We start from the raw sequence: 26343 nt of genomic DNA on the forward strand, positions 1-26343 counted from the left end.
GTGCCCCTCACCATGCCAAGCTAATTTTTTTAATTAGATAGTACATAAACTTCCCAAAATTAGAAGTTATAAAAAGATACGAGGGATCCATTCTAATTTGTGTTTGGAGTGTAATGGTCCAGCTCCATTCTTTTGCATGTGGATATCCAGTTTTACACAACACTGTGAATGTAATGAATGCCACTGAATCATACACTCAAAAATAGCTAAAATGGCAAATTTTCTGTTATCTCTTTTTAACCACCATTTTTGAAAATTAATTATACCAAAAAACCATTGAATAGTGCACTTTATTTATTTATTTATTATTTGTTTATTTATTTATTTATTTTAGAAACAGAGTCTCACTTTGTTGCCCAGGCTGGAGTGCAGTGGCATGATCATGGCTCATTGCAGCCTCGACCTGCTGGGCTCGGGCGATCCTTCCATCTCAGCCTCCCGAGTAGCTGGGACTATAGGTGGGCGCCACCCCACCTGGCTAAATTTCTTTTTAACTTTTGTAGAGATGAGCGTCTCGCTATGTTGCCTAGGCTGGTCTGGAACTGCTGGGCTCAAGTGCCCCTCCTGCCTTGGCCTCCCAAAGTGCTGGGATTACAGATGTGAGCCACCATGCCCGCCCTGGACCTTACTTTTGTTGCTCAGTTTCTGGCAATTCAGAGAATGCCTCCTTAGTTGTTCTACACCCACCTCATGTTCCATGGGAGGGATGTACAGGGCTTTTTTAACGAGGCCCCTGAGGACAGGCATTTGTATCATTTCCAGCCTTTTACTATTATAATGTTGTAGTGAATAACTTTACACACTGTCATTTATTTTACTTATTTTTTTTTTTTATTTTAGAGACAGGAATCTTCCCATCTTGCCCAGGCTGGTCTCAAACTCCTGGGCTCAAATAATCCTCCCGCCTCGGCCTCCTACTAAAGTACTGGGATTTATAGGCATAAGCCACCGTGCCTGGCCAATGCACACTGTCATTTAGCTCATGTTGACACCTGAGTGTAGGACACACTCCTGGAGGTGGAATTGCTGGGCCAAAGAGTATGTTTCTTGTCATTGTGATAGATATTGACAAATGAACCCTCACAGAAGTTGTGCTGAGTTCTGTTCCCACCAGCGACGTAGGTGATGACGTTTTTCTGAAGGGAGGGGGCATCCTTGGAGTCCACAGAGCCGGGAATGGAGAGTGGGCCCAGAATTTTGGTATAGGTGTTGTATAAACTTATAGTAAGGTTAAGAAAACCGCAACTATCCATATCAGAGACTTGGCGGGGGGCGGGGTATGATGGAGATCATAAAGAGGCTAAAACACTCCACACCCTCCCTCCGCATTGCTCCTGCATGGGAGTCGGGAATCTTTTCAGGTTGATATGATCTCACCTTGAGGAGCTGTGAGGTCCCAGAAGCCTCTGGGTTGCTGATTGCTTGGGGTAAAAATGCCTGTGCTACTGAAATCTAACTTTTTAAAAAAAATTATGGGCTGGGCGCAGTGGCTCACGCCTGTAATCCCAGCACTTTGGGAGGCTGCAGCGGGTGGATCACTTGAGGTAAGGAGTTCAAGACCAGCCCATAGTGAAACCGTGTCTCTACAAAAAAACTTAGCCGGGCGTGGTGGTGCATGCTTGTAATCCCAGCTACTCAGAAGGCTGAGGTGGGAGAATCCCTTGAACCCGGGAGGTGGAGGCTGCAGTAAGCCATGATCGAGTCACTGCACTCCAGCCTGGATGACAAGAGCGAGACTCTGTCTCCAAAAAAAAAAAAAAAAGAACTGGATCGTCTGGCTCTACTCCGGGCATGGCATGTAGGCCCAGTTCTGCTGCTCTGCTGTTTGTTCTGCTTTCCTCCACATATTGGCATCACCCTCTGGTGCCAAGATGGCTGCTGCATTCCGGGCATCACATCCAGACTCAGACCCAGAGAAGCTGCCCATCCCTACCTGGGTGAGCCTTTGTAGGAACGAGAAACCTCAACCAGCAGCGTCTTTTCCGGTCTCATTCACCAGCGCCGCCCACCGCTCAACCAATCCCTGGCCAAAAGAATGGGACCGCCTGGAAGGCTGGACCAATCAGGACCTGCCTTCTGGGGCTGGGGAGAGGCCCGGATGAAGGCTGCGGGACACTCCTAGACGTCTGTTACCAGCAGTGACTACCTCTGTCTGGGTGGCTGGAACATGTTTGAATTTTATTCTCTTTTAAGTACTGTCTAAAAGTTCTGCAATAAACCTTGACTCTTCTTTTAATAATGCAAAAGGAATCGAAGTGATTGTTTGAAAGGGAGAGGAAGAAAGAGAGAGGGAGGGAGGGAAGAAGGGAGGGAGGCAGGGACGGAGACAGGAGAGAGAGTAGAATCCAGCCACCGGAAAATCCAGAATAGCTGGCTTTGCTTAATCCATGCCTGGAAATAACTGCTGGGTTTGCAACAACTTCTCTCCCAGAGACAGACCAAGGAAACTACAAAACTGAAGGAAGGATTGAAGGGCCGGGCACGATGGCTCACGCCCGTAATCCCAACACTCTGCGAGGCCGAGGTGGGTTGGATCACCTGAGGTCAGGAGTTCGAGACCAGCCTGGCCAACATGGTGAAACCTCGTCTCTACTAGAAATACAAAAATAAGCCGGGCGTGGTGGCGTGCGCCTATAGTCCCAGCTACTCGGGAGGCTGAGGCAAGAGAATCGCTTGAACCTGGGAGGCGGAGGTTGCAGTGAGCTGAGATCGTGCCACTGCACTCCAGCTTGGGCAACAAAGCAAGACTCTGTCAGGTGGATTCTGAGGGTACTCTGACCCCATGAACCCAGCATGAAATCTTCCAGGCATTAAGGAACATCGAGGATGTGGAGGACTGAAAATCCCTCCAGGGAAAATACACTTCTCTTGAGCAGGGTCACGAGGGGTGGGGGCAATGTGGGAGGTGGCGCAAGTCCAAAGACAAGGTCAACAGCAATAATAATAATAACAATGACAGGCATTTGTTGCTTGTTTGCCGGGCCTCTTGCATGCAGTTCTTCCAACATCCCTGTGAGGTGGTGATGCTTATCCCCATTCTCCAGGGGAGGAGGCTGAGGCCCGGAGAGACGAAGTCGTGTGCCACAAAATACCCCAGCCATATGGTGGTAGAACCAAGTTTTCAGCCAGACTCACCAGCTCACGGCAGAGCTGCCCTGGAGTCTACAGCCATTCAGTCTATAGCTGGGCCACTCCATCCTTCAAGGCAGTTCAACGTCAAGATTCTTGATTTGCCTCAACCTGGGGCCTCTAGAAGATACCATCACCCCCGACAAGCTGAAGACGTGTGTCCAGAACACTCAGACACACACAAAGTGCTATGGATACACCACACCCCGACCTAGCTGTCTCTTCCTGATGGACCTCACCGGGTAGAAATGCCTGGCACCACCTACCTCAGATCCCTAGGTCAGCTCTCGCTCCCGAATAGAACTTTCTGAGATGATGATGAAAATGTTCTCTATCTGTGCTGTCCAATGGAGTAGCCACTGATCACATGAGGCTAGTGAGCACTTGAAAGTGGCTAGTTTGAGGAACTGCATTTTTTAATGCATTTAATTTTAATTACTTTGCATATATATACACACATATTCATTTATATATACATATTCATACACATATATACATTTTTACATATTTTATATATATATATATGTTCAATTTTATTTTGGAGATGGAGTCTTGCTCTCTTGCCCAGGCTGGAGTGCAGTGGCACAATCTCGGCTCACTATAACCTCCGCCTCCTGGATTCAAGCGATTCTCCTGCCTCAGCCTCCCGAGTAGCTGGGATTACAGGCGTGCGCCACCACAGCCAGCTAATGTTTGCATTTTTAGTAGAGACAGGGTTTCATCATGTTGCCCAGGCTGGTCTTGAACTCCTGACCTCAAGTGATCTGCCTGCCTCTGCCCCACAAAGTGCTAGGACTACAGGCATGAGCCACCACGCCTGGCCTATTCAATATATTTTTTTGAGACAGGGTCTCACTCTGTCGTCCAGGCTGGAGTGCAGTGTCATGATCAAAGTTCACTGCAGCCTCGACCTCCCAGGCTCAGCGATCCTCCTGCCTCAGCCTTCTGAGTAACTGGAACTACAGTTAAAAGCCACCAAGCCTACCTAATTTTTTAAATTTTTTTGTGTAAAGATGGGGTCCTACTATGTTGCCCAGCCTGGTCTCCAATTCTTAGGCTCAAGCAATCTTCCCACCTCAGCCTCTCAGAGGGGTAGGATTACAAGTGTGAGTCACCTGTGCCTGGCCTAAATTTATATTTAAATAGCCACATATGACTAATAGCTATGATATTAAACAGCATAACACTAGACCCTCTATCACCCAAGCTCTGTTGATCCAACCAACAGAGCACACTTGATCTCTCCCACCTCCCAGCATCACACACACAGGTCCCACACCCTCCTTCCCGGCTCCACTCACCCAAGATATTGCAACCTCCTCGATACACTTCGATGACTATCTCAGCATCCTCATCCTTGCATTGCTGTTTATGCTGCCTGATGCACCTCACGCTGCCTCACCCCATCATCTGCCTCATTTCTACTCTTACTCCAGGTCTCAGCTCAGATGCCCCCTCCCCCAGGAAGCCCTCCCTAGCTGTCAAGTTGAATGAGGTGTGTCTCCTCGGGCTCTCCCAGACTCCTGGGCTCCTCCATCCCAGCCCTGATCACTCTGGATCATAATTGTGTGAGAGGGGTCTGCCCCCCCCATACCCTACAGGATTGTGTGCCCTACTGTGGACAGAGGGCAGAGCAGAGGTGGTCTCAATCATCACTGTGTCACCAACATCACCCAGCACCCATAACTGGGCACTGGGAATGTGTGCTGGAATGAATGGAGGATGCTTTTTAAAAAATAGGCTAGGCCAGGTGTGGTGGGTCACATCTGTAATCCCAGTACTTTGGGAGGCTAAGGTGGGAGGATCACTTGAGCCCAGGAGTTCAAGTGAACTCAAGTGAGTCACTTCAAGTGAGTCAGCCTGGGGCAACATAGTGAGAACCCATCTCTACAAAACATAAAAAAATTGGCCAGGGATGGTAGCACACAACTGTGGTCCCAGCTACTCAGGAGGCTGAGATGGGAGGATTGCTTGAGCCCAGGAGTTGGAGGCTGCAGTGAGCAATGATCATGCCACTATACTCCAGCCTGGGCAACAGAGTGAGACTCTGTCTTAAAAAAAAAAAAAAGAGTAACACACTTGGAATAAACATGATCCAAAAAAGTACAAAACATACACTCTGGGGCTGGGTGCAGTGGCTCATGCCTATACTTCTAGTACTTTGGGAGGCCAAGGCAGGAGGATCATCTGAGGTCAGGAGTTTGAGACCAGCCTGGCCAACATGGCAAAATCCCATCTCTACTAAAAATACAAAAATTAGCCAGGCATGGTGATGCATGCCTGTAATCCCAGCCACTCAGAAGGCTGAGGCAGAAGAATCACTTGAATCTGGGAGGCGGAGGTTGCAGTAAACTGAGATTGTGCCACTGTACTCCAGCCTGGGTGGCAGAGCATCTAAAAAAGAAACCACTCCAAAAACTACAAATATTCTTGCAATTATAGGTGACATATTTAAATGGTAAGACAACCAATGTTCATGAATGGAAAGACAGAGCAAGACCCTGTCTCAAGAAAAAAAAAAAAAACAGGACAAGCGCGGTGGCTCACACTTGTAATCCCAGCACTTCAGGAGGCCGAGGTGGGCAGATCACCTGAGGTCAGGAGTTCAAGACCAGCCTGACCAACATGGAGAAACCCCGTCTCTACTAAAACTACAAAAGTAGCCGGGCGTGGTGGCGCATGCCTGTATTCCCAGCTACTCGCTGAGGTGGGACGATCACTTGAACCCAGGTGGCAGAGGTTGCGGTGAACTGAGATTGCGCCATTGCACTCCAGCCTGGGCAACAAGAGCAAAACTCCATCTCAAAAGGAAAAAAAAAAAAAAAAAAAAAAAAACGAGGCTAAGAGCTTTTTTTTTTTTTTTGAGACGAAGTCTCGCTCTGTCACCCAGGCTGGAGTGCAGTGGTGGGATCTTGGCTCCCTGCAACCCCTGCCTCCCAAGTTCAAGTGATTCTCCTGCCTCAGCCTCCCCAGTTGCTAGGATTACAGGCGCCCACCACCACGCCCGACTAATTTTTGTATTTTTAGTAGAGACAGGGTTTCACCATGTTGGCCAGGCTGGTCTCAAATTCCTCACCTCGTGATCTACCCACCTTGGCCTCCCAAAATGCTGGGATTACAGGCATGAGCCACCGCACCCAGCCTGTCTCAGAGCCTTCAAGTGAGTCAGCCACAGGTGAAATCCCACCTCTGTCTATTGGCAGACTTGCCTCTTTTCCTGGGCCTCTGTTTCCACATCTGTGCAATGGGAACAGTTATTTATGGTGGCTGCTGAATGAGGCAGTGAGTGTTTGAACAAACCCAGGGGAATTGTTCAAACAGAGGCTGTTATGACTATTGCTATAGTGACTGCTGTTGTAGTCACGCTGAGTGAGAAAAAGAGGTTGAAGAGGGTCAGGGGAGGAGTCCTGGGAAGTTCCCCAGTCACCCTGAAAAACTGGTTCAACCTCTGTCTGTGCTCCCATCCCAGGGAGTATAGGTGGAGCCTCCAGAGCCCGTGGACAGGGCATGCTGGGGCTGAGCCAGCCCCAGCGGTGTCTCTAAGGCACCCCTGGGATCCCCGCCGAGCTGGCCTACTTCAGACAGCCAGGGCCCTCCCCTCTGGCCCCCTTAGTGTCCAGCTCGTGGCCCCTTGGCATTTCCACAAGACGCCAAGATGGAGATTCCCATGGGGACCCAGGGCTGCTTCTCAAAGAGCCTCCTGCTCTCAGGTAAGGAGGAAATAGACCCTAAAGGCCAAGGGGAGAAATGGGGACTCAGCCCAGAGACTGAAGTTTCCTCTTAGAAGTAGGGAAAGATTACCTGAGAGGATGAAATTAGAGTAAGATGGGGGAGGGGCAACAGAATCACAGCCTCATTGCCATTTTATCTATGGAACCTTCTATAATGTTAGGACCATGAAGGCAGAAATTTATGTATGTTTGGTTCCCTGCTATATCTCCAGTGTCTAGAAATTGAAGGAAGTTTAGATGTATTATATATAGTTGGTATTATAGCTTATATTACATATGCCTATAAGTATTGGTTGAATAAATGAATGAATGAATTCAGAGAGTCCATGTGTTTAGAAGCAGGCCACACAGCATCCCAAGGTAGAAAAACCTCTGGATCAATAGGATGGCAAATCTGTGGTAACCATGCCTGTGTTCCCCCTCCTGCACCCAGGGCAGACATCACTAATCAATCCCAGCATTGTTTCCAATGAGCAGCACTCAGAGTCCTTGCTCCCTGCTGAAGATCTCTATCTAGAGAGGAGCATGCCATGGTCCCTGGCAACACCGCTGATCTCAGCCCTTCCCTATTACTTCCCACAGCCTCAATCCTGGTCCTCTGGATGCTCCAAGGCTCCCAGGCAGCTCTCTATATCCAGAAGATTCCAGAGCAGCCTCAAAAGAACCAGGACCTTCTCCTGTCAGTCCAGGGTGTCCCAGACACCTTCCAGGACTTCAACTGGTACCTGGGGGAGGAGACGTATGGAGGCACGAGGCTATTTACCTACATCCCTGGGATACAACGGCCTCAGAGGGATGGCAGTGCCATGGGACAGCGAGACATCGTGGGCTTCCCCAATGGTTCCATGCTGCTGCGCCGCGCCCAGCCTGCAGACAGTGGCACCTACCAAGTAGCCATTACCATCAACTCTGAATGGACTATGAAGGCCAAGACTGAGGTCCAGGTAGCTGGTAAGTGTTAGGGTCTGGGGATGAAGTGAGGAAGCTAATAAGCCCTGAGCAGCTACCATGCACCAGGTGCTGTGCAAACACCATTTCATTTGGTCGTCTCATTCATTCACTCGACACATATTGAGTGTCTACTGTGTACCAATCCCCAGACATAGTCTTTAACCCTCACATGCATTAACTAATAAAATATCTACGAAATGCCTGCCTTGTGCCTGACACTGGAGAATGCACCATCTCATTTACCTTTCACATGCACTAAGATTAACCAAATTTTTATCGAGCACTTACTGTATGCCTGGTTGTGAGGAATGCATCCCTCAATCTTTATGTTCATAAAGCGAGTATTTACTGATGAATCCACTCGGGGCAAAGTGTGAGGGAAAGGGCGGTGGGCAATAATGACAGCTGGCATTTCTTTGGTGATTGTTGAGAGCCAGGCACCACCTTAAACATTTTCCCTAAAGCATGGTTTCTCAGCTTCAGCACTACTGATGTTTTGTATTGGCCAGTTCTTCCTAGTAGAGGGTTTGTGCGTTGCAGAGATTTCAGCAGCACCCCTGGCCTCTACTCACTGGGTACCAGTAGCAGCTTCCTAGTCATGCCAACCAAAAATGTCTTCAGATATTACCAAATGTCTCCACACTGGGATAAGAATCACCCCTGGTTGAGAACCACTACTCTATGTTTACTCATTTTTACCTTAAAACAACTCCATGAGGCGGGTGCCATTATTGTCTCCATTTTACAGATTGAAAAATGGAGGCACGCAGTGGTTATGACTTGCTGAGTAAAGAATACGAACCAGAATGATGTGACATGGGAAAGGAGGTCATCAGGGAAACCTCACTCAAGAAGTGACCTTAGAGGAGGGACCAGAAGAAGGTGATTGAGGGAGGGAGGTGCTGTGGCCCCTTGCCATTTCCACAGGACGCAGATCCCCTTAGAATTTATATGTTGAAATCCTAACCTCCAAGATGATCGTATTAAAAGGTGGGGCTTGGGCCTGGCATGGTGGCTTACACCTGTTATCCCAGCACTTTGGGAGGCTGAGGTGGGTGGATCACCTGAGGTCAGGAGTTCGAGATCACCCTGGCCAACATGGTGAAACCCCGTCTCTGCTAAAAATACAAAAATTAGCTGGGCATGGTGGGGTGGCAGATGCCTGTAATGCCAGCCACTTGGGAGGCAGGATAATCACTTGAACCCGGGAGGCAGAGGTTGCAGTGAACCGAGATCATGCCACTGCACTCCAGCCTGGGCAACAGAGCAAGACTCCATCTCAAAAAAAAAAAAAAAACTGGGGCTTGTGGGAGGTGATTAGATTATGAGGGTACAGCACTTGTAAATAGATTGTATGCCTTTTTTTTTTTTTTTTTTTTCAATTTAAAAGCAAGATTGTGGAGACAGGGTCTTACTGGTATTGCTCAGGCTGGTCTCAAACTCCTGGCCTCAAGCGATCCTTCCACCTTGGCCTCCCAGTGCTGGGATTACAAGAATAAGCCACCATGCCCAGTCTCAGCTCACTGTAACCTCCACCTCCTGGGCTCAAGCGATCCTCCCACCTCAGCTTCCCGTGTAGCTGGGACTGTAGGCGCATGCCATCACACCCAGCTAACTTTTTTTATTTATTGGTAGAGACTGGGTTTCGCCATGTTGCCCAGGCTGGTCTCCAACTCCTGAGCTCAGGCGATCCACCCACCTCAGCCTCCCAAAGTGCTGGGATTACAGGCGTGAGCCACCACTCCTGGCCCCTAGTTAAATTTTAAAATGGATTTTGGACAGTGAATAGAAAAAACTTTAGAGAAATGGATGAAATAGGCAAAAGTTGACTCAACATATACATTAATTTGGTTACACAAATCTGCATAAAATGACACTCTAGTCCGGTTGGAGATAACAGTCCTTACTTCACTCATGGAGCCTGAAGTGGCTTCTCCCCACATTTCCAGGGTTCTCAGGTCACAGGTGCCCCTTTTGGAAGCCTGCACAGCGTGGTCATTAAGGAGTTCAGGTGGCCTGGGTATGATCCCAGCACTGCACTTATTGTGAGCCATCAGGCAAGTCAATTTACTGTTCCGTGCCTCAGTTTCCTTATCTGTAAAATGGCACAGAGCTTACTTCTTCGTTGGATCATTGAGAGAACAGCGTGTGTGTGTGTGTGTGTGTATTTCAAACTTCATAACAACCCTAAGAACTAGGTATTCGTATTATCCTCATTTCACAGACGAACCAAGTCACAGAGAGATTGAGTAATTTGCCCAAGGCCACACAGCCAGTAGGCAGCATTAGTATCTCATAGTCTATGAGCTTAGCTGCCAAGAAGGGTTGGAATGGAACAGATGTCCAGCTTGAGAGTAAAGCTGGGAGGTCAGAGGGTAAGAGCCAGGTAGGCGTGATCTTAATTCTGGCAAGTCCAGTTTAAGAATCCTCCGAATCCCCTACATCTCCTGCAAAACACAGCCCAGAACCTCATCCTTCTGCTGAAGGGATTCAGGTATCATCAACCGAAGTGAGAAAAATCAAAGCAGATTGGGTCTGGGCTCGGTGGCTCACGTCTGTAATCCCAACACTTTGGGAGACCAAGCCAGTAGAATTACTTGAGTCCAGGAATTTGAGACCAGCCTGAGTAATTTAGTGACACCCCTTCTTTACAAAAAATTTAAAAATTAGCCAGGAGTGGTAGTGTGTGCCTGTAGTCCCAGCTACTTGGGGGACTGAGGTGAGAGGATGGCTTAAGCCCAGGAGTTGGAGGCTGCAGTGAACCGTGATCATGCCACTGCACTCCAGCCTGGGCAACAGAGTGAGACGCTGTTTCAAAAAAGAAAAAAAAAATCAGTTTGATGGCGTAGGGTTGGGGAGCATGTCAGCAAGCAGATTTTGGATGTGCTGAGGATCGTATGAAATCCTAGGGAAGCAGCAACATCGAGATATAGGACAGCTAAGGAGTTCCATCTGGGACATGTTGAATTTTTTTTTTAATAGAGATAGGGTCTCACTATGTTGCCCAGGCTGGTCTCGAACTCCTGGGCTCAAGTGATCCTCCCGCCTCGGCCTCCCAAATTGCTGGGATTACAGGTGTGAGCACCGCGCCCAGCCCGCTGGGACATGTTGGATTTTATGTGCCACCCAGATGGTTGGATACTCAGATCTGAAAAGCAGGAGAAAGCTCTGGGCTGGAAATAGGAAACTGCACTTCAGTTCTCCATGCAGTCACTGATACAGTCGGTGGGGGACTGAGGGAGCCCTCAGGAGACATCGCACAGTCCCCCGTCTCTCTTTCTTTCTCTCACCCCTCAGAAAAGAATAAGGAGCTGCCCAGTACACACCTGCCCACCAACGCTGGGATCCTGGCGGCCACCATCATTGGATCTCTTGCTGCCGGGGCCCTTCTCATCAGCTGCGTTGCCTATCTCCTGGTGACAAGGAACTGGAGGGGCCAGAGCCACAGGTACAGGGTCCCCAAGTGTCCCTCTCCTGTCTCCTCCCACTGTCTTCTCAAGCCCCATGGATTCTTCCACAAGTCACATCATCCAGCTCATACACAATCTCATCAAATCTTGGAACTCCTGGGGTGAAAAGGATCTTTCTATCCTGTATTAAACAGAATTCTGCATTGCAAGGGACAGGAAACCTATTCTTAAACTGACTTACCAAAAACAAGGAATTTTAGACAGGGTCTCGCTCTGTCACCCAGGCTGGAGTGCAGTGGCACAATCACGACTCACTGCAGCCTCGACTTCCCCGGGCTCAGGTGAGTCTTTTACCTCAGCCTTCCAGGTAGCTGAGACTACAGGTATGCACCACCAAGCCTGGCTAATTTTTTTTATTTTTGTAGAGATGGGGTTTTGCCCAGGCCGGTTCGAACTCTTGGGCTCAAGTGATCCTCCAGCTTTGGCCTCCCAAAGTGCTGAGAATACAGGCATGAGCCACTGTTCCCTGCCTAAAAACAAGGAATTGTTTAATACTACGTAACTTATTAACTTCAGGTAGGGCTGCATCCAGGGGCTCAATGTTCTCAAATGACTCCCTTATATACTCCTCAACTCTGTATTTTTCTTCAGTGGCTTCATTCTCAGGCAGGCTCTCCCCTGTTGCAACAAGATCACTCCCAGGGGGCCCAGGCTCATACTCCACTTGTTTACCCATTCCCAGCAAGGATACCACCTTGTTCCTGGTAGTTCCAACAAAAGCCCCAAGTCTACCTCTCATTGGCTTAACTCAGATCACATGACTTTTCATGAACCAATCACTGTGGCCAGGGGTTGGTGGCCAGGGAAAGCTCTGATTGGCCAAACTTGGGCTATTTGTGCAGCCCTAGAGACTGGGATAGATCCAACTCCGTTTAATCAAGTGGATTGAGAGTGTAGACCGACTCTCCAAAGGAAAACTGGTTGCTATTGTCAAAGAAGGGGAGTGGACAGCGGCAGGCACAGCTATCAGATGCTACCTACTTCTATGTGGGGACAGAGAGAGAGAGAGATGGGGTCCTGTTTCCCCCAGGGAGAGTCTATTCGTGAAAAATTCCTTTCTTATGACATCAGCGTCTTCAGAACTTTGTCTCTTGAAATTGATTCTGAACTGATTGTAGATAAGATGTCTAATTTTTCTGCCACTCACCAGTTCCCAGAATATGAAAGCAGCAATTTTGTCTCCTTTCTCAACTCTTCCTTATGTGCCATGGATTCTGTTTTCTTCTTTTTTTTTTTTTTTTTTTTTTGAGACAGAGTCTTGCTGCAGTGTAGTGGCCCAGTCTCAGCTCACTGCAACCTCCACCTCTGGGACTCAAGCAGTTCTCGTTCCTCAGCCTCCCAAGTAGCTGAGACTACAGGCGTGCACCACAACCCCCGGCTAATTTTTTGTATTTTAGTAGAGATGGGGTTTCACCATGTTGCCCTGGATGGTCTCAAACTCCTGATCTCAGGCAATCCGCCGGCCTCGGCCTCCCAAAGTGCTGGAATTACAGGCGTGAGCCACTGCGCCTGGCCTATTTCTTTTTCTTTTTTAAAGAGACAGGGTCTTGCTCTGTCACCCAGGCTGGAGTGCAGTGGCATGATCATAGTTTACTGCAGCCTCAGACTCCTGGGCTCAAGTGATCCTCCCACGTCAGCCTCCTGGGTAACTGGGACCACAGGCCTGTGCTACCACACCTGGCTAATTATCTATATTATTATTTTTTGTAGAGACGGCATCTTGCTCTGTTGCCCAAGCTGACCTCAAACTCCTGGCCTTAAGCGATTCTTCCACCTCAGCCTCCCAAAGTGCTCGAATTACAGGCATGCACCACCATGCCTAGCTTATTTTTTACTTTTTGTAAAAATAAGATCTCCCTGTGTTGCCCTGGCTGGTCTTGAATTGCTGGGCTCAAGCCATCCTGCCATCTCAGCCCCACAAGTAGCTGGGACTACAGGAGTGCACCATTTCCAAGCTTTTTTTTTTTCTTCTTCTTGTTTTGCTCTTGTCGCCCAGGCTGGAATCCAGTGGTGCGATCTCGACTCACTGCAACCTCCGCCTCACGGGTTCAAGTGATTCTCCTGCCTCAGCTTCCTGAGTAGCTGAAATTACAGGCACTCACCACTTTGCCTGGCTAACTTTTGTATTTTTAGTAGAGACGGGGTTTCACCATGTTGGCCAGGATGGTCTCAAACTCCTGACCTCAGGTGATCTGCCCACCTTGGCCTCCCAAAGTGTTGGGATTACAGGCGTGAGCCACTGAGCCCAGTCAATTACTATTTTTTGTACTCAAAACCGCACACACACCTTCCACCCCCTCCCCCTCTCTCCATTTTCCTTCATAGGGAAGGAATGTTGCTCTCTGATATTCTACTGTCAATGCTTTATTCCAATTTTCTTCCCCTCTCTTTCCACCCTAGACTGCCTGCTCCGGGGGGCCAGGGATCTCTGTCCATCTTGTGCTCGGCTGTGTCCCCAGTGCCTTCAGTGACGCCCAGCACATGGTTGGTGCTTGTAAATACTTATTTGGTGAATTAACAAACTTGCTATAGTGGTGTCAAGAGTACTTTTGTTTTTGGAGTCAAAGTCTCGCTCTGTTGCCGAGGTTGGGGTACAGTGGTGCGATCATAGCTCACTGTAGCCTCCACCTCCCTGGTTCAAACTATCCTCCCACCCGAGTCTCCCAAGTAGCTGGGACCCCAGGTGCGCACCACCACGCCTGGCTAATTTTTGTAGTTTTTGTAGAGACGGGATCTCACTTTGTGGGTCAGTCAGGTCTCAAACTCCTGGCCTCAAAAAAGTCTCCTGCCTTGGTCTCCCAATGTGCTGGGAGTATAGTCATGAGCCATTTCACTTGGTTCCAGTGTACTTTTTAAATTCAGGACGGGTGAGGTGGCTCACGCCTGTAATCCCAGCACTTTGGGAGGCCAAGGCTGGTGGACCACTTGAGGTCAGGAGTTTCAGATCAACCTGACGAACATGGTGAAACCCTGTCTCTACTAACAATACAAAATTAGCCGAGCATGGGCCAGACGCGGTGCCTCACGCCTGTAATCCCAGCACTTTGAGAGGCCGAGGCGGGCGGATCACGAGATCAGGAGATCGAGACCGTCCTGCCTAACACGGTGAAACTCCGTCTCTACGAAAAATACAAAAAATTAGCCAGTCATGGTGGCGGGCCCCTGTAGTCCCAGCTGCTCGGGAGGCTGAGGCAGGAGAATGGCGTGAACCCAGGAGGCAGAGGTTGCAGTGAGCCGAGATTGTACCACTGCACTCCAGCCTGGGCAACAGAGCTAGACTCCGTCTCAAAAAAAAAAAAAAATTAGCCAAGCATGGTGGCACACACCTATAATCCCAGCTACTTGGGAGGCTGAGGTAAGAGAATCGCTTGAACCCAGGAGGCGGAGGTTGCAGTGAGCTGAGATCACACCATTGCACTCCAGCCTGGGCGACAGAGCGAGACTCTGTCTCAAAAAAAAAAAAATAAAAAACAAATAAGAGTATTCAAATGAATCAATGTAAAGAGAAATATTAAGGAAATCATAAGACAGGTGGATGGAGCAGGATGATTTAGGTGATCTCTGTAATTGGTGATGTCTGGGGAACACTGCTCATTGGCATAAGGTGGTGGCTAAGGAAACTGAGGGACTGCGGATGGGGATTATGGAAGAAGAGTCTGGGATAGTTCAGGCCTCATCCTAGCTCACTCTGAAGGAGAGACCATGTGGCTTTCAGGGGCCTGGTGGGATTTCCAGCTTCTCTAAGTCTCTCTCCACCTGCCTGAGTGTCTCTCTATCCTAATATCAATTCCCTCCATGTGTCCCCAGGATGGCGACCACAGAGAAGCCAGAATTGGGCCCTCCTCATGATGCTGGTAAGGCGGGAGCCCCAGATCTCACTACCTAGCCCTCCTCTCAGCTCCTCCCTTCTCCCCTATAGCCACAAGCCCCCTTATTCTCTTTCACTCAGAGGCCTGCCAATGCACCTGCCCCGAGACCTCTCTGGGGCCCGCTGAACTCCACCCACATAATCTGAGCACATCAGCACCCACCCCAAACCTGCTTTTTCTCTTCTTCTCAGTGGCTGGCACCCCCATCCCATCATGCGAGTGGATCCCATCCACCCCCACAGGGCACTACCAGCCTCCTAGACCCCCCACACCCAGCTCCTCACTGGTCTCCCAGCCTCCAGACACCTCCAACCCATCCCGGGACAAGGTCTTTCTAAATTTCTGATCCTGTTACTCCTCTGCTCAAAGGCCCTCCATGGCTCCCCTGTGCCCTTGGGACGAAGTTTAGTCTGCTTAACATGGTTCTCAAGGCCCTTCACAAGACAGATCAAACATAGTTTCTGAAACACAGCTGGCTCTCTCACCAGACCTCTGCATTCACCCTCTCCTGCCTTAGCTTCACTCTTACTTCTCTCTACTATCTCAGATGACCCCTCCTCCAGGAAGCCCTCACTGAGTGCTAGGCTACTTAGGCACCCCCTCTTGGGCTCCCACCCAGCCCCAGTCCCCTGAATCCAGCCCTAAACACTCCAGGTTGTCACTCTGGAGACTGGTCTGCGTCCCCCACTGGACTGTAAGTCCTGGAAGGGCAGGCCTGGGACTGTCGTGGTCAGCACTGTGTCCCCAGCACTGGGTTTGGCTAGAAGAAGCGTTTGTACAAATGTTAGTTGAATAAATAAATAAATAAATGTCAACAGGCAGCCAGAGTGGCCTGTGGGGCCCACCTGTCCTCTGGTACCTCCCCTGTCCCCTGTTTCAGGTGACAACAACATCTATGAAGTGATGCCCTCTCCGGTCCTCCTGGTGTCCCCCATCAGTGACACGAGGTCCATAAACCCAGCCCCGGTGAGTCCCGTCCCCAGCCTCTCCCCTGAAGCCAATGCTAACAGGCGCCTCCCCTCTGAGCTGGCTGTGGTCCTCTGGGCCATCTTGACACCAGGTTTGGGAATCTCAACTCTCTATATATTGTTCCCTGTTTTTAAAAATCCTAAGGAAAAGAGACTGGAAGGAAACAGCACAACAGAAGCAGCATTGTCTCTGGGGTGTGGAGGCTGGTGGGTGGGTTTTATCTTCTTTTCTTTTATACTTGTCTGTGTTTTCTGCACTGAGCAGCCACTCCCTTTATAATGGGGAGGTTTTATATATATATATATAACGAAAGGTTTATAAAAATGGGTCATTTAGGCTGGGCGGCTATAATTCTAGCACTTTGGGAGGCAGAGGTGGGTGGATCACCTGACGTCAGGAGTTTGAGACCAGCCTGGCCAACATGGTGAAACCCCATCTCTACTAAAAATACAAAAATTAGCCAGGTGTGATGGCACATGCCTGTAATCCCAGCTACTCGGGAGGCTGAGGAAGGAGAATCGCTTGAACCCAGGAGGTGGAGGTTGCAGTGAGCCGAGATCGTGCCACTGTACTCCAGCCTGCGCAACAGGCGTGAAACTCCATCCCAAAAAAAAAAAAGTTATTTAGATTAAATAAAAAGAGAAACTTAGCTGGGCATGACGGCTCACACCTGTAAATCCCAACACTTTGGGATGCCAAGGTGGGAGGATTGCTTGAGGCCGGGAGTTTGAGACCAGCCTGCGGAACATAGCGAGACCCCATCTCTACAAAAATTTAGCTAGGATGGTGGCGTGCACCTATAGTCCCAGCTACCAGGGAGGCTGAGGAGGGAGGATCGCTTGAGCCCAGGAGTTTGAGGCTGCAGTGAGCGGTGATTGCACCACTGCACTCTGGCCTGGGTGACAGAGCAAGATCCTGTCTTTTTCTAAAAAAGTGAAAAATAAGAGAAACATAAAACACTAAGGCTAAGAGCTTAGAACCAGAGGTGTTGACAGGGGTAGACTGAGAGTTAACGGAGTGGTTGACGGGCCACTGGATACCACACGAAGCTGGGGCCCAGTGCCTATTTGTCAGAGGAGAACGCTGAGGTGTAAGGAAGCTAATCCCCTCTGCCCAGGGGCCTCGCGCAGTCTGGGAAGGGTAATGGGGACTTGGAATCTGAGACTGTCCTAGCACCAAAGGTCAAAGGTTAGAGGGTGGGGGTGCCAAGCGCCCACTCACCTGTGTCCTTCCTTTGCAGCCCCTGCCCACACCCCCACGCCTGCAGGCGGGGCCAGAGAACCACCAGTACCAGGTGTGGGGCTGGGAGCTGGGAGGGGTGGTAGGGATCCCACGGATCCAGGAGCCCCGAAGCCGGGGTGGGGAGGGGTCAAGACAACTGAAACTGGGGGCTTTCCTCCCCTCGTGCCCCCCAAGCCTCACGGTCTCAGCTCTCGGAGAAGCCCAAACCGCCTCCCTGAGAGACCCTGGCAAGTCCCTTTTCCTCCCAAGGCTGCAATTTCCTTCTTTGCTAAAGGGATCCAAAACCTTGAATTTGCACAGGAGGAACAAGGCCCAGAGAGGGACAGGGGATTGCCTGGAGCCACACAGCCAGTCAGGTCCCCAGTGAAACCCCACCGCAGGGCTGAGTCCCTCTCCATCCCCTCCTGTCAGCTGTCTGTCCCTGTAGTTCTGTCTCTCTCTCAGTGGCCTACATATGTCTGTGTGTCTGTGTTCCCCTTTCTTGGACTCTCTCTCTCTCTCTCTCAATTTCTCTGGCTGTGTCCTTTTTAATCTGTCTTTCTCTGTTTCCAGTTTGTTCATGCTGGCTTGTCTAAGATGCATCTCTTTACATCTTCGTTCTCTGCATCTCTGTCTCTCTCTCTATTCTCTGTCTCTCCTGCATCTTTGTCTCTGTCACTGTGTCCACCTCATTTACTGGCTCTTCCAGGGCCTCTTGTCTCTGCCTCTCACTCTCTTTCCACCTTGCTCTTCCATTCTCTCTGTGGGTTTCTCTCCATCTCACTTTGTCTCTCATCCTCTGTCCCTCTCTGTCTCCCCAAGACTCTCCCCCTCCACCCAGTCATAATTCTGTTCTCTCTTCCCCCCAAGCAGGACCTGCTAAACCCCGACCCTGCCCCCTACTGCCAGCTGGTGCCAACCTCCTGATGGGTCCTGGGCCAGGCCAGCCGGGGAGAAGACAAGGCCCCAGCCCTCCTCTGGGAGCCTCACACCTGAGACCAGCAGGACAAGGCTGTCAGGGGCTGTGGGGCCGATGAGGTGGACTCAGGCAAAGACTCAGCAGCACATGGGGCAGGTGTCCTGGCAGGGCGACAGGAGACTGTAACAGGCCCAGGTCCCTGTGCAGCCCCTGAATGCATGCCCGCCTTCGGTCTGTTCCTTCAAGCAAGCTGGCCTGGGCTATGTGCCTGTGAAAGGCAGGCTCTGGCCCCTTTCCATGCCAAAGTCCCACAAGATCTGAATATCTGGGGACAAGAGGGTGGCCTCAGGCCTGCCTCCCAGGCAGTTGGCTGGGCTCCCAACTGTCTGTCCTCAATGCCCTACCCCCACTCCACCAGTGACCCTCAGAGTCTTTTCCCTGAGGACAAGGCAGACACCCCACCATGCGGGCCTCAGGTGGCAGAGAGGCCTAGCCTCACAGGCCTGTGGCCCCACACGCCAGTCCCAGCAAGGTGACCACAGCTGCCGGACCCCTTCCCCTCTCAGAACCCGCTGCCAGCTGCTGATCTTGGCCCCCACCCTGAATCTCACTGAGTCCCTCTGGGCAGCAGCTCCCTTCTCCACTCTACCCCAGCCCCGGTCCCAAATGTGGCCTCAGCTTGTCCTCCCCTCACCCAATCTATGCATTCATTCAGCAATAAATGAGCCTTTGCTGTATGCCAGACCCAGTTCTAGACTCTTGCAGCCTTGGTAGAAAGCAAAACGAAAACTCCTACTTTCCCAGAGGGTCGCTTGGCAAGGAAGAGAATCAGGAAATAAAATAAATAATGAGCATGCGTTGTCTGTCAAATGAGGATAAGTGTATTGGGGAAATGGAGGGGGGGTCGAGAGTATTGGGGGACTGAGATTTTTAATTAGAGAGGGCAGAGAGGTCCTTGCTGAGAAGGTGAAAAATGAGCAAAGACTTGAAGGAGGGGAAGAAGGGAGCCATGTGGGGCTCTGGAGGAAGAGCATTCCAGACAGAGGGAATAGCCAGTGCAAAGGCCCTGGGGCAGAAGCATGCCAGGCACATTCAAGGAGCAGCAAGGGGGCTGGGCATGGTGGCTCACGCCTGTAATCCCAGCACTTTGGGAAGCCAAGGCAAGCAGATCACTTGAGGTCAGGGGTTCAAGACCAGCCTGGCCAACATGGTGAAACCCCATCTCTATTAAAAATACAAAAATTAGCCAGGCATGGTGGCGGGCGCCTGTAATCCCAGCAACTGGGGAGGCTGAGGCAGGAAAATCACTTGAACCCGGGAGGCGGAGTTTGCAGTGGGCCAAGATCGCACCCCTGCACTCCAGCCTTGGTGACAGAGCAAGACTCCACCTCAAAAAAAAAGAGCAGCAAGGCGGCCAGTATGGTGGAGAGGGTGGGGAAGGAGGAAAGGGTGGGTGGAAGTTGACGTCAGGAGATGGATGGAGGGGCACATGGCGCAGGGCCAGGTAAGGCACTGCCGAGACTGTGGCTTTGAGGAGCAAGGTGCTGTGAAAGGCTGAATAACGGCCCCCCAGTGACGTCTACATCCTAATCCCCTGTGAATGTTACGTTATATGACAAAAGAATGCAGCTGTGATTAAGTTCAGGATCCTGCTTTGGGGAGATTATCCTGGATTGCCCTGGCAGGCCCTTCATGTAATCACACAGGTCCTTATAATCAAGAAGGACACAGGAAGCGTGAGTCAGAGGGGCTGTGACAACAAAGGAAGGAAAGCCCTTTGAAGACAGGAGAAGGAGCCGAAAGTCAAGGCAGCACTTCAGAGTCAGAATGATTCAGTGTGAGAAAGATTCCGTGGGCCACTGTGAGTGTTGAAGACGGAAGGGGGCCATGAGCTAAGGAATGCAAGAACCTTCTAGAAGCTGGAAGAGGGCCAAGCTCAGTGGCTCACACCTGCAGTCCCAGCACTTTGGGAGGCCAAGGTGGGAGGATCACTTGAGGCCAGGAGTTGGAGACCAGCCTGGGCAATATAGCAAGACCCCGTCTCTACCAAAAAAAAAAAATAATCAGAGACGAGGGTGGTGGCTCACGCCTGCAATCCCAGCACTTTGGGAGGCCGAGACAGGGGGATCACCTGAGGTCAGGAGTTCAAGAATCAGCCTGGCCAAGATGGGGAAACCCTGTCTCTACTAAACATAGAAAAATTAGCCAGGCGTGGTGGCGGATGCCTGTAATCCCAGCTACTGGGGAGGCTGAGGCAGGAGAATCACTTGAACCCAGGAGGCGGAGGTTGCAGTGAGCCGAGGTTGCGTCATTGCACTCCAGCCTGGGTGACAGAGCGAGACTCTGTCTAAAAAAAAAAAAAAAATGAGAATTGAAGAAAGGCAAGAAAATGGATTCTCTTCCTAGAACCTCCAGAAAGCAACACAGTCCCGCTGAAACCTTGGCTTTAGTGCAGTGAGACCCATTTTGGATTCTTGACCTCCAGAACTATAAGATAACAAACTTGTGTTGTTTTAAGCCACTAAATTTGTCGCAATTTTTTACAGGAAACGGGAAACTAATCTAGAGGATGAGGAAGAAATCACAGAAGGAGAAGTTGCGTCTCATGCTGACTCAGTATGCAAATACTCTCTGGGAGACTTCTCCATCCTCAGACCGCTCCAGACACCGAATGCCTGGGCCTGTGACTGCCTTGCTAAGAGGGTCAACCAGGTCAGCCAGGTAGCCAGGGCTCAGGGCTAGGAGTGTGAGGGGATTCCATCTTTTCTCTCTCTTTTTTTTTTTTCTTTTTTGAGACAGAGTCTTGCTCTGTCGCTGAGGCTAGAGTGTAGTGGCGCGATCTCAGCTCACTGCAACCTACGCCTCCCAGGCTCAAGCAATTCTCCTGCCTCAGCCTACCAAGTAGCTGAACTACAGGTGCGCACCACCTCACCCAGCTACTTTTTTTTTTTTTTTTTTTTTTTTTTTTTTTGTATTTTCAGTAGAGACGAGTTTCACCATGCTGGCCAGGCTGGTCTCAAACTCCTGGCTCTGCGGACAGGAGGACTGAAATCCATGGTGGCAGACGCCTGTAATCCCAGAACTTTGGGAGACCAAGGCAGATGGATTACTTGAGGTCAGGAGTTCAAGGCCAGCCTGGCCAACGTGCTGAAACGCTGTCTCTACTAAAAATACAAAAATTAGCCGGGAGTGATGGTAGCTTGAGACAGGAGAATCGCTTGAATCCGGGACGCAGAGGTTGCATTGAGCCGAGGTCATGCCACTGCACTCCAGCCTGGGCAACAGAGCAACACTTTAGAACAAAACATTGACAGAATTTGGTTCTGGTTTGGATACCGGGGATTGGAGAGAAGAGTGTGCCAATAATTGGTTTGGTCATCAATTCAACGAACATTTATTGAGCATCTGTTGTGGACAGCCCTATTCTAGGTTCTGGGGAGACAGCCATGAATGAGGCAGCGATGCCTGCTTTTGGAGAGCTGACCTTCTAGTGGGAGACAGGCCACAGAAAAACCAAACATATGGAACATAATGTCAGGGATGATGATGCTGTGAAGGAATGGAGCAGGTGTTAAGAACCTACTGGAACTGGCATGCTCAAGAGGTGCTGGAGAGGGTCAACTCCTGGGTGACTGCTTCACGCAATGGGAGGGTGGGGAGCAGGGGTGTTGTGCACACTGCAACAGGGCCAGGTTTGCAAAAGAAATCAAGACATGGCCACACAAACACTTCTGTGTGAATGTTCACAGCAGCATTATTCACAATAGCCAAAAGGTAGAAACAACCCAAATGTCCATGAGCAGATGAATGGGTTTTTTTGTTTATTTGTTTTGTTTTGTTTTTGTTTTTGAGACAGAGTCTTACTCTGCTGCCCAGACTGGAGTGCAATGGTGCAATCTTGGCTCACTGCAACCTCCACCTCCTGGGTTCAAGCCATTCTCCTTCCTCAGCCTCCCAAGTAGCTGGGACTACAGGCGCCCGCCACCACGCCTGGCTAATTTTTTGTATTTTTAGTAGAGACGGGGTTTCACTGTATTAGCCAGGATGGTCTCGATCGCCTGACCTCATGATCCGCCCAACTCGGCCTCCCAAAGTGCTGGGATTACAAGCGTGAGCCACCGCGCCCGGCACGGTATTTTTACTGTATGTTTTCTATGTTTAGATACACAAATATTTATCACTGTGCTACAGTTGCCTACAGTTTTCAGTGCAGCCACAGGCTATGCAAGTTTGTTGCCTAGGAGCAATAGCCTGTACCTATACCCTAGGTGTGTAGCGGGCTCTACCATCTAGGTTTGTGTAAACACATTCTATAATGTTCACACAACAATGAAATCGCCTAAGGACTCACTTCTCAGAACATATCCTCATCATGAAGTGACGCATGGCTGTATTATCCAGTGGAACATTATTCAGCCATGAAAAGAAATGAAGCCCTGACACATACTGCAGCAAGGATGACCCTGAAAATGCTGTGCTAAGTGAAAGAAGCCAGACGCAAAGGACTCCATATGGTAGGATCCCATTGCTATGAAATGCCCAGGCAATTCGTCAAGACAGAAAGTGGATGTAGTAGTTGTTGGGTTGGGAGGGAGGGTGGAATGGGGAAGTGACTGCTCGTGGATACAAGCTTTCTCTTAGGGGTGATAGGATGTTCTCAATTTTTGTTTTTTTGTTTTCTTTTCTTTTGTTTTGTTTTTTGAGATGGATTCTTGCTCTTTCGCCCAGGCTGGCATGATCTCTGCTCACTGCAACCTCCACCTCCCGGGTTCAAGCGATTCTCCTGCCTCAGCCTCCCAAGTAGCTAGGATTACAGGTGCATGCCACCACACCTGGCTAATTTTTGTGTTTTTATTAGAGACAGGGTTTCGCCATGTTGGCCAGGCTGGTCTCAAACTCCTGAGCTCAGGCAATCCGCCCACCTCAGCCTCCCAAAATGCTGGGATTACAGGCATGAGCCACTGCATCCAGCCATGTTCTCAAATTGATTGTAATGATGGCTGCACAACTCTGTGAATATACTAAAAGCTATTGAATTGTACACTTTATTTTGGTTTTGTTTTCATTTTAAGAGACAGGGTCTTGCTCTCTCGTCCAGGCTGGAGTGCAGTGGTTGCGCTCTGGGCTCATTGCAGCCTCAACCTCCTAGGCTCAAGTGATCCTCCCTCCTCAGACTCCTGAGTAGCTAGGATTACAGGCATGCACCACCACGCCCAGCTAATTTTTGTATTTGGTAGAGACGGGGTTTCACCATATTGTCCAGGCTGGTCTCTAACTCCTGACCTCAAGTGATCTGCCTGCCTTGGCCTCCCAAAGTGCTGGGATTACAGGTGTGAGCCATGGCACTCAGCCTGCATTGTATACTTTACATGGATGAATTGTGTGGTATGTGAATTACACCTCAAAACTGTTTTAAAAAGAAGAAAGGGTGGAGCCTTTCTGAACCTATTCTGGTTCAGGGGCTGCCAGATTCGCAAAATATTTTTAAAAAGAAAGAGAGAAGTGGGGTGGGGGAGGGAGGAGGAGTGGGGGGGGAAGAGGTGGAGAAAGAAAAGAAAGAGAGAGAAAGCAAGCGGGGAGGGAAAGAGGGAGGGAGGGAGTGGGGAGAGAAAGCAGGCGGGTTTGACAGGTCTGTCCTGAGTCAGCAGGAGGGGATAGCTGGAGACCGGGGTCGGAGTGTGGGAATGGGGACAGTGAACGTAGTGCTCCTTGTAGCACCTGACTCGCTGTCACTCCAGAAATGTCACCTTCTTTCACTGTTTGGGGTTTGTGCTTATTGGGTCGTCACTATTGCCAGACTTGCTGCAAAACAGCGTCAGCCCTGAGCCAGCAGGGGGCAGCAGAGCACCACACAGACTCATGCACAAGCGCGGCAGCTACCTTGAGCCCCCCATGTGCCCACCCCGTCTCTGCCCCTTTTTTTACCCCTCTGGGAACCCAGACAGTCTATCCAGCTGTCCAACCCCAAACCTGGACACCTCCCTCCCCACTCTCACTGCAGGCACCAGGCCCTGCCCTGCAGGCCTCTTGAACTTGGCCTTCCCCTGTACCTGCAGCCCAGCCCTGGGCCAGGCAGCTTCTCTCCCCTCCCTGCCCCAGCCTCCCACCTGGACTGCTCCCCACTCCCATTCTCCTACCACAGAGCAGCCCAAGGGATCTTTCTAAAGCCCAAACTCAACCTAGCCCCTTCCTGCTCAAAACCATCCATGGCTCCCCAGTGCCTTCGAGTCCAAGTTCCTCACCACAGCCTCCAACGCCTGCAAAGTCCAGGGGACGCTCAGTCTCACCTCTCAGCACCCACCACCCTCTCACCCTCACCCCTGGTCTACAGTCCACCAGATTTAACTTCTTTCTGTTTCCCCACACACTGTGTTCCATCTTACTTCCAGGCCCTTGCACACCCCCAGGCACACAGCTCCACTCTTCCTGCCCACCCCATTCACCCTCCAAGTCTCAACTCACACACCTCCTCCTCCAGGAAGCCCTCCTTGACCTCCAAGCTGGGTCAGATCCCTCCTGTGAGCTCACCCACCCCAGCCCCGCCCACTCTGGGCCATCACTGCCTGGGGATGGGTCTGTCCCGCTGAACTATCAGCCCTATAAGCACAAGTGCTATCTCCATCACTGAGGGGCTCCAGCACTGACCAGCACAAGGCAGAGGCCCAAGGAGTGTGGATGCTCATTATACACGTCCTTCCCTTTCCCAACCTAGCAGTCCCCATTCATTCATTGACAAACGTTTATTGAGCAACTACTATCACCAAACTCTGTTACATGAACTTGACTGGCATGAGAGAGGTGAAGATAAACCAGCCCAGCTCCTACTCTCAGGGAGCTTGAGGTCTAGTAGGGGAGATGACCTGGAACTCAAAGTAATAATAATAATTAATAATAAACATTATTGAGCACTTATACGCCATGCACTGTGCTAAGGGCTTTACATTTATTCACTGATATCCTCACAACGGTTCTGTGAGGGAAGTTTTGCCATTGAAAGTAATGGCAAAAGCCAGGCGCAGTGGCTCACGCCTGTAATCCCAGCACTTTGGGAGGCCGAGGCAGGCAGATCACCTGAGGTCAGGAGTTTGAGACCAGCCTGACCAAGATGGAGAAACCCTGTATCTACTAAAAATTAGCTGGGCATGGTGGTGCATGCCTATAATCTCAACTACTCGGGAGGCTAATGCAAGAAAATCGCTTGAACCCAGGAGGCGGAGGTTGTGGTGAGCCAAGATCGCACCATTGCACTCTAGCCTGGGCAACAAGAGTGAAACTCTGTCTCAAAAAAAAAAAAAAAAGTAATGGCAAATTGGCCAGGCGCAGTGGCTCACATCTGTAATCTCAGCACTTTGGGAGGCTTGGCGGGTGAATCACAAGGTCAGGAGTTCGAGACCAGCCTGGCCAAAATGGTGAAACCCATCTCTACTAAAAATACAAAAAATTAACTGGGCGTGGTGGCAGGTGCCTGTAATCCCAGCTACTCGGCAGGCTGAGGCAGAAGAATCGCTTGAACCAGAGAGGCAGAGGCTGCAGTGAGCTGAGATTGTGCCACTGCACTCCAGCCTGGGAGACCGAGCAAGACTCCGTCTCAAAAAAAAAAAAAAGGAATGGCAAAAGCCACAGTTACTTTTGCACCAACCTACTACTGTGATTATCCCCGTTTTACAGATAAGGAAACAGGTTAAGTAAGTGAAGCTGGCTGGGCAAAGCAGCTTATGCCTTTAATCCCAGAACTTTAGGAGGCAAAGGCAGAAGGACCGCTTGAGGTCAGAAGTCCAAGATGAGCCTGGGTAACATAGCGAGACCCAGTCTGCACACACACAAAAATTTATTTATTTACATTTATTTATTTATTTATTTATTTTGAGATGGAGCCTCTCCCTGTCACCCAGGCTGAAGTGCAGTGGCACGATCTCGACTCACTGCAACCTCTGCCTCCTGGGTTCAAGCGATTTCTGGCTTATTTTTGTATTTTTAGTAGAGACAGGGGTTTTACCATGTTGGCCAGGCTGGTCTCGAACTCCTGACCTCAAGTGACCCACCCACCTCGGCCTCTCAAAGTACTGGGATTACAGGAGTGAATC

At 50.2% G+C, this 26343-nt stretch overlaps 1 protein-coding gene across 4 annotated transcripts; it reads left to right on the forward strand.

Moving 5' to 3' along the window:
* Positions 1–6038: 6038 nt before the first annotated feature.
* On the forward strand, positions 6039–19110 carry CEACAM19 (CEA cell adhesion molecule 19). 4 transcript variants are annotated; one of them, XM_054463613.2, is made up of 8 exons: positions 6039–6839; positions 7443–7811; positions 11109–11259; positions 13682–13765; positions 15089–15135; positions 16031–16116; positions 17360–17413; positions 18211–19110. In XM_054463613.2, exons 1-8 carry the CDS (start codon positions 6785–6787, stop codon positions 18265–18267), a joined length of 903 nt encoding a protein of 300 aa, XP_054319588.1. In that variant the 5' UTR covers positions 6039–6784; the 3' UTR covers positions 18268–19110. The 4 variants fall into 4 exon arrangements, with proteins under 4 accessions (XP_054319588.1, XP_054319589.1, XP_054319592.1 ...); XM_054463614.2 differs by having other exon boundaries at positions 18214–19110; XM_054463617.2 differs by lacking the exon at positions 13682–13765 and having other exon boundaries at positions 18211–19106.
* The last annotated feature ends 7233 nt before the right edge of the window (positions 19111–26343 follow it).

This window comes from Pongo pygmaeus, chromosome 20 (assembly GCF_028885625.2).
Source record: "Pongo pygmaeus isolate AG05252 chromosome 20, NHGRI_mPonPyg2-v2.0_pri, whole genome shotgun sequence".
NCBI lineage: Eukaryota > Metazoa > Chordata > Mammalia > Primates > Hominidae > Pongo > Pongo pygmaeus.

Coding starts and splice junctions, on each gene's coding strand:
- CEACAM19 (XM_054463613.2), top strand. CDS start 6,785: ATGGAGATTCCCATGGGGACCCAGGGCTGCTTCTCAAAGAGCCTCCTG. Junction 7,812..11,108: donor GACTGAGGTCCAGGTAGCTG/GTAAGTGTTAGG, acceptor CTCACCCCTCAG/AAAAGAATAAGGAGCTGCCC. Junction 17,414..18,210: donor CAGAGAACCACCAGTACCAG/GTGTGGGGCTGG, acceptor CTTCCCCCCAAG/CAGGACCTGCTAAACCCCGA.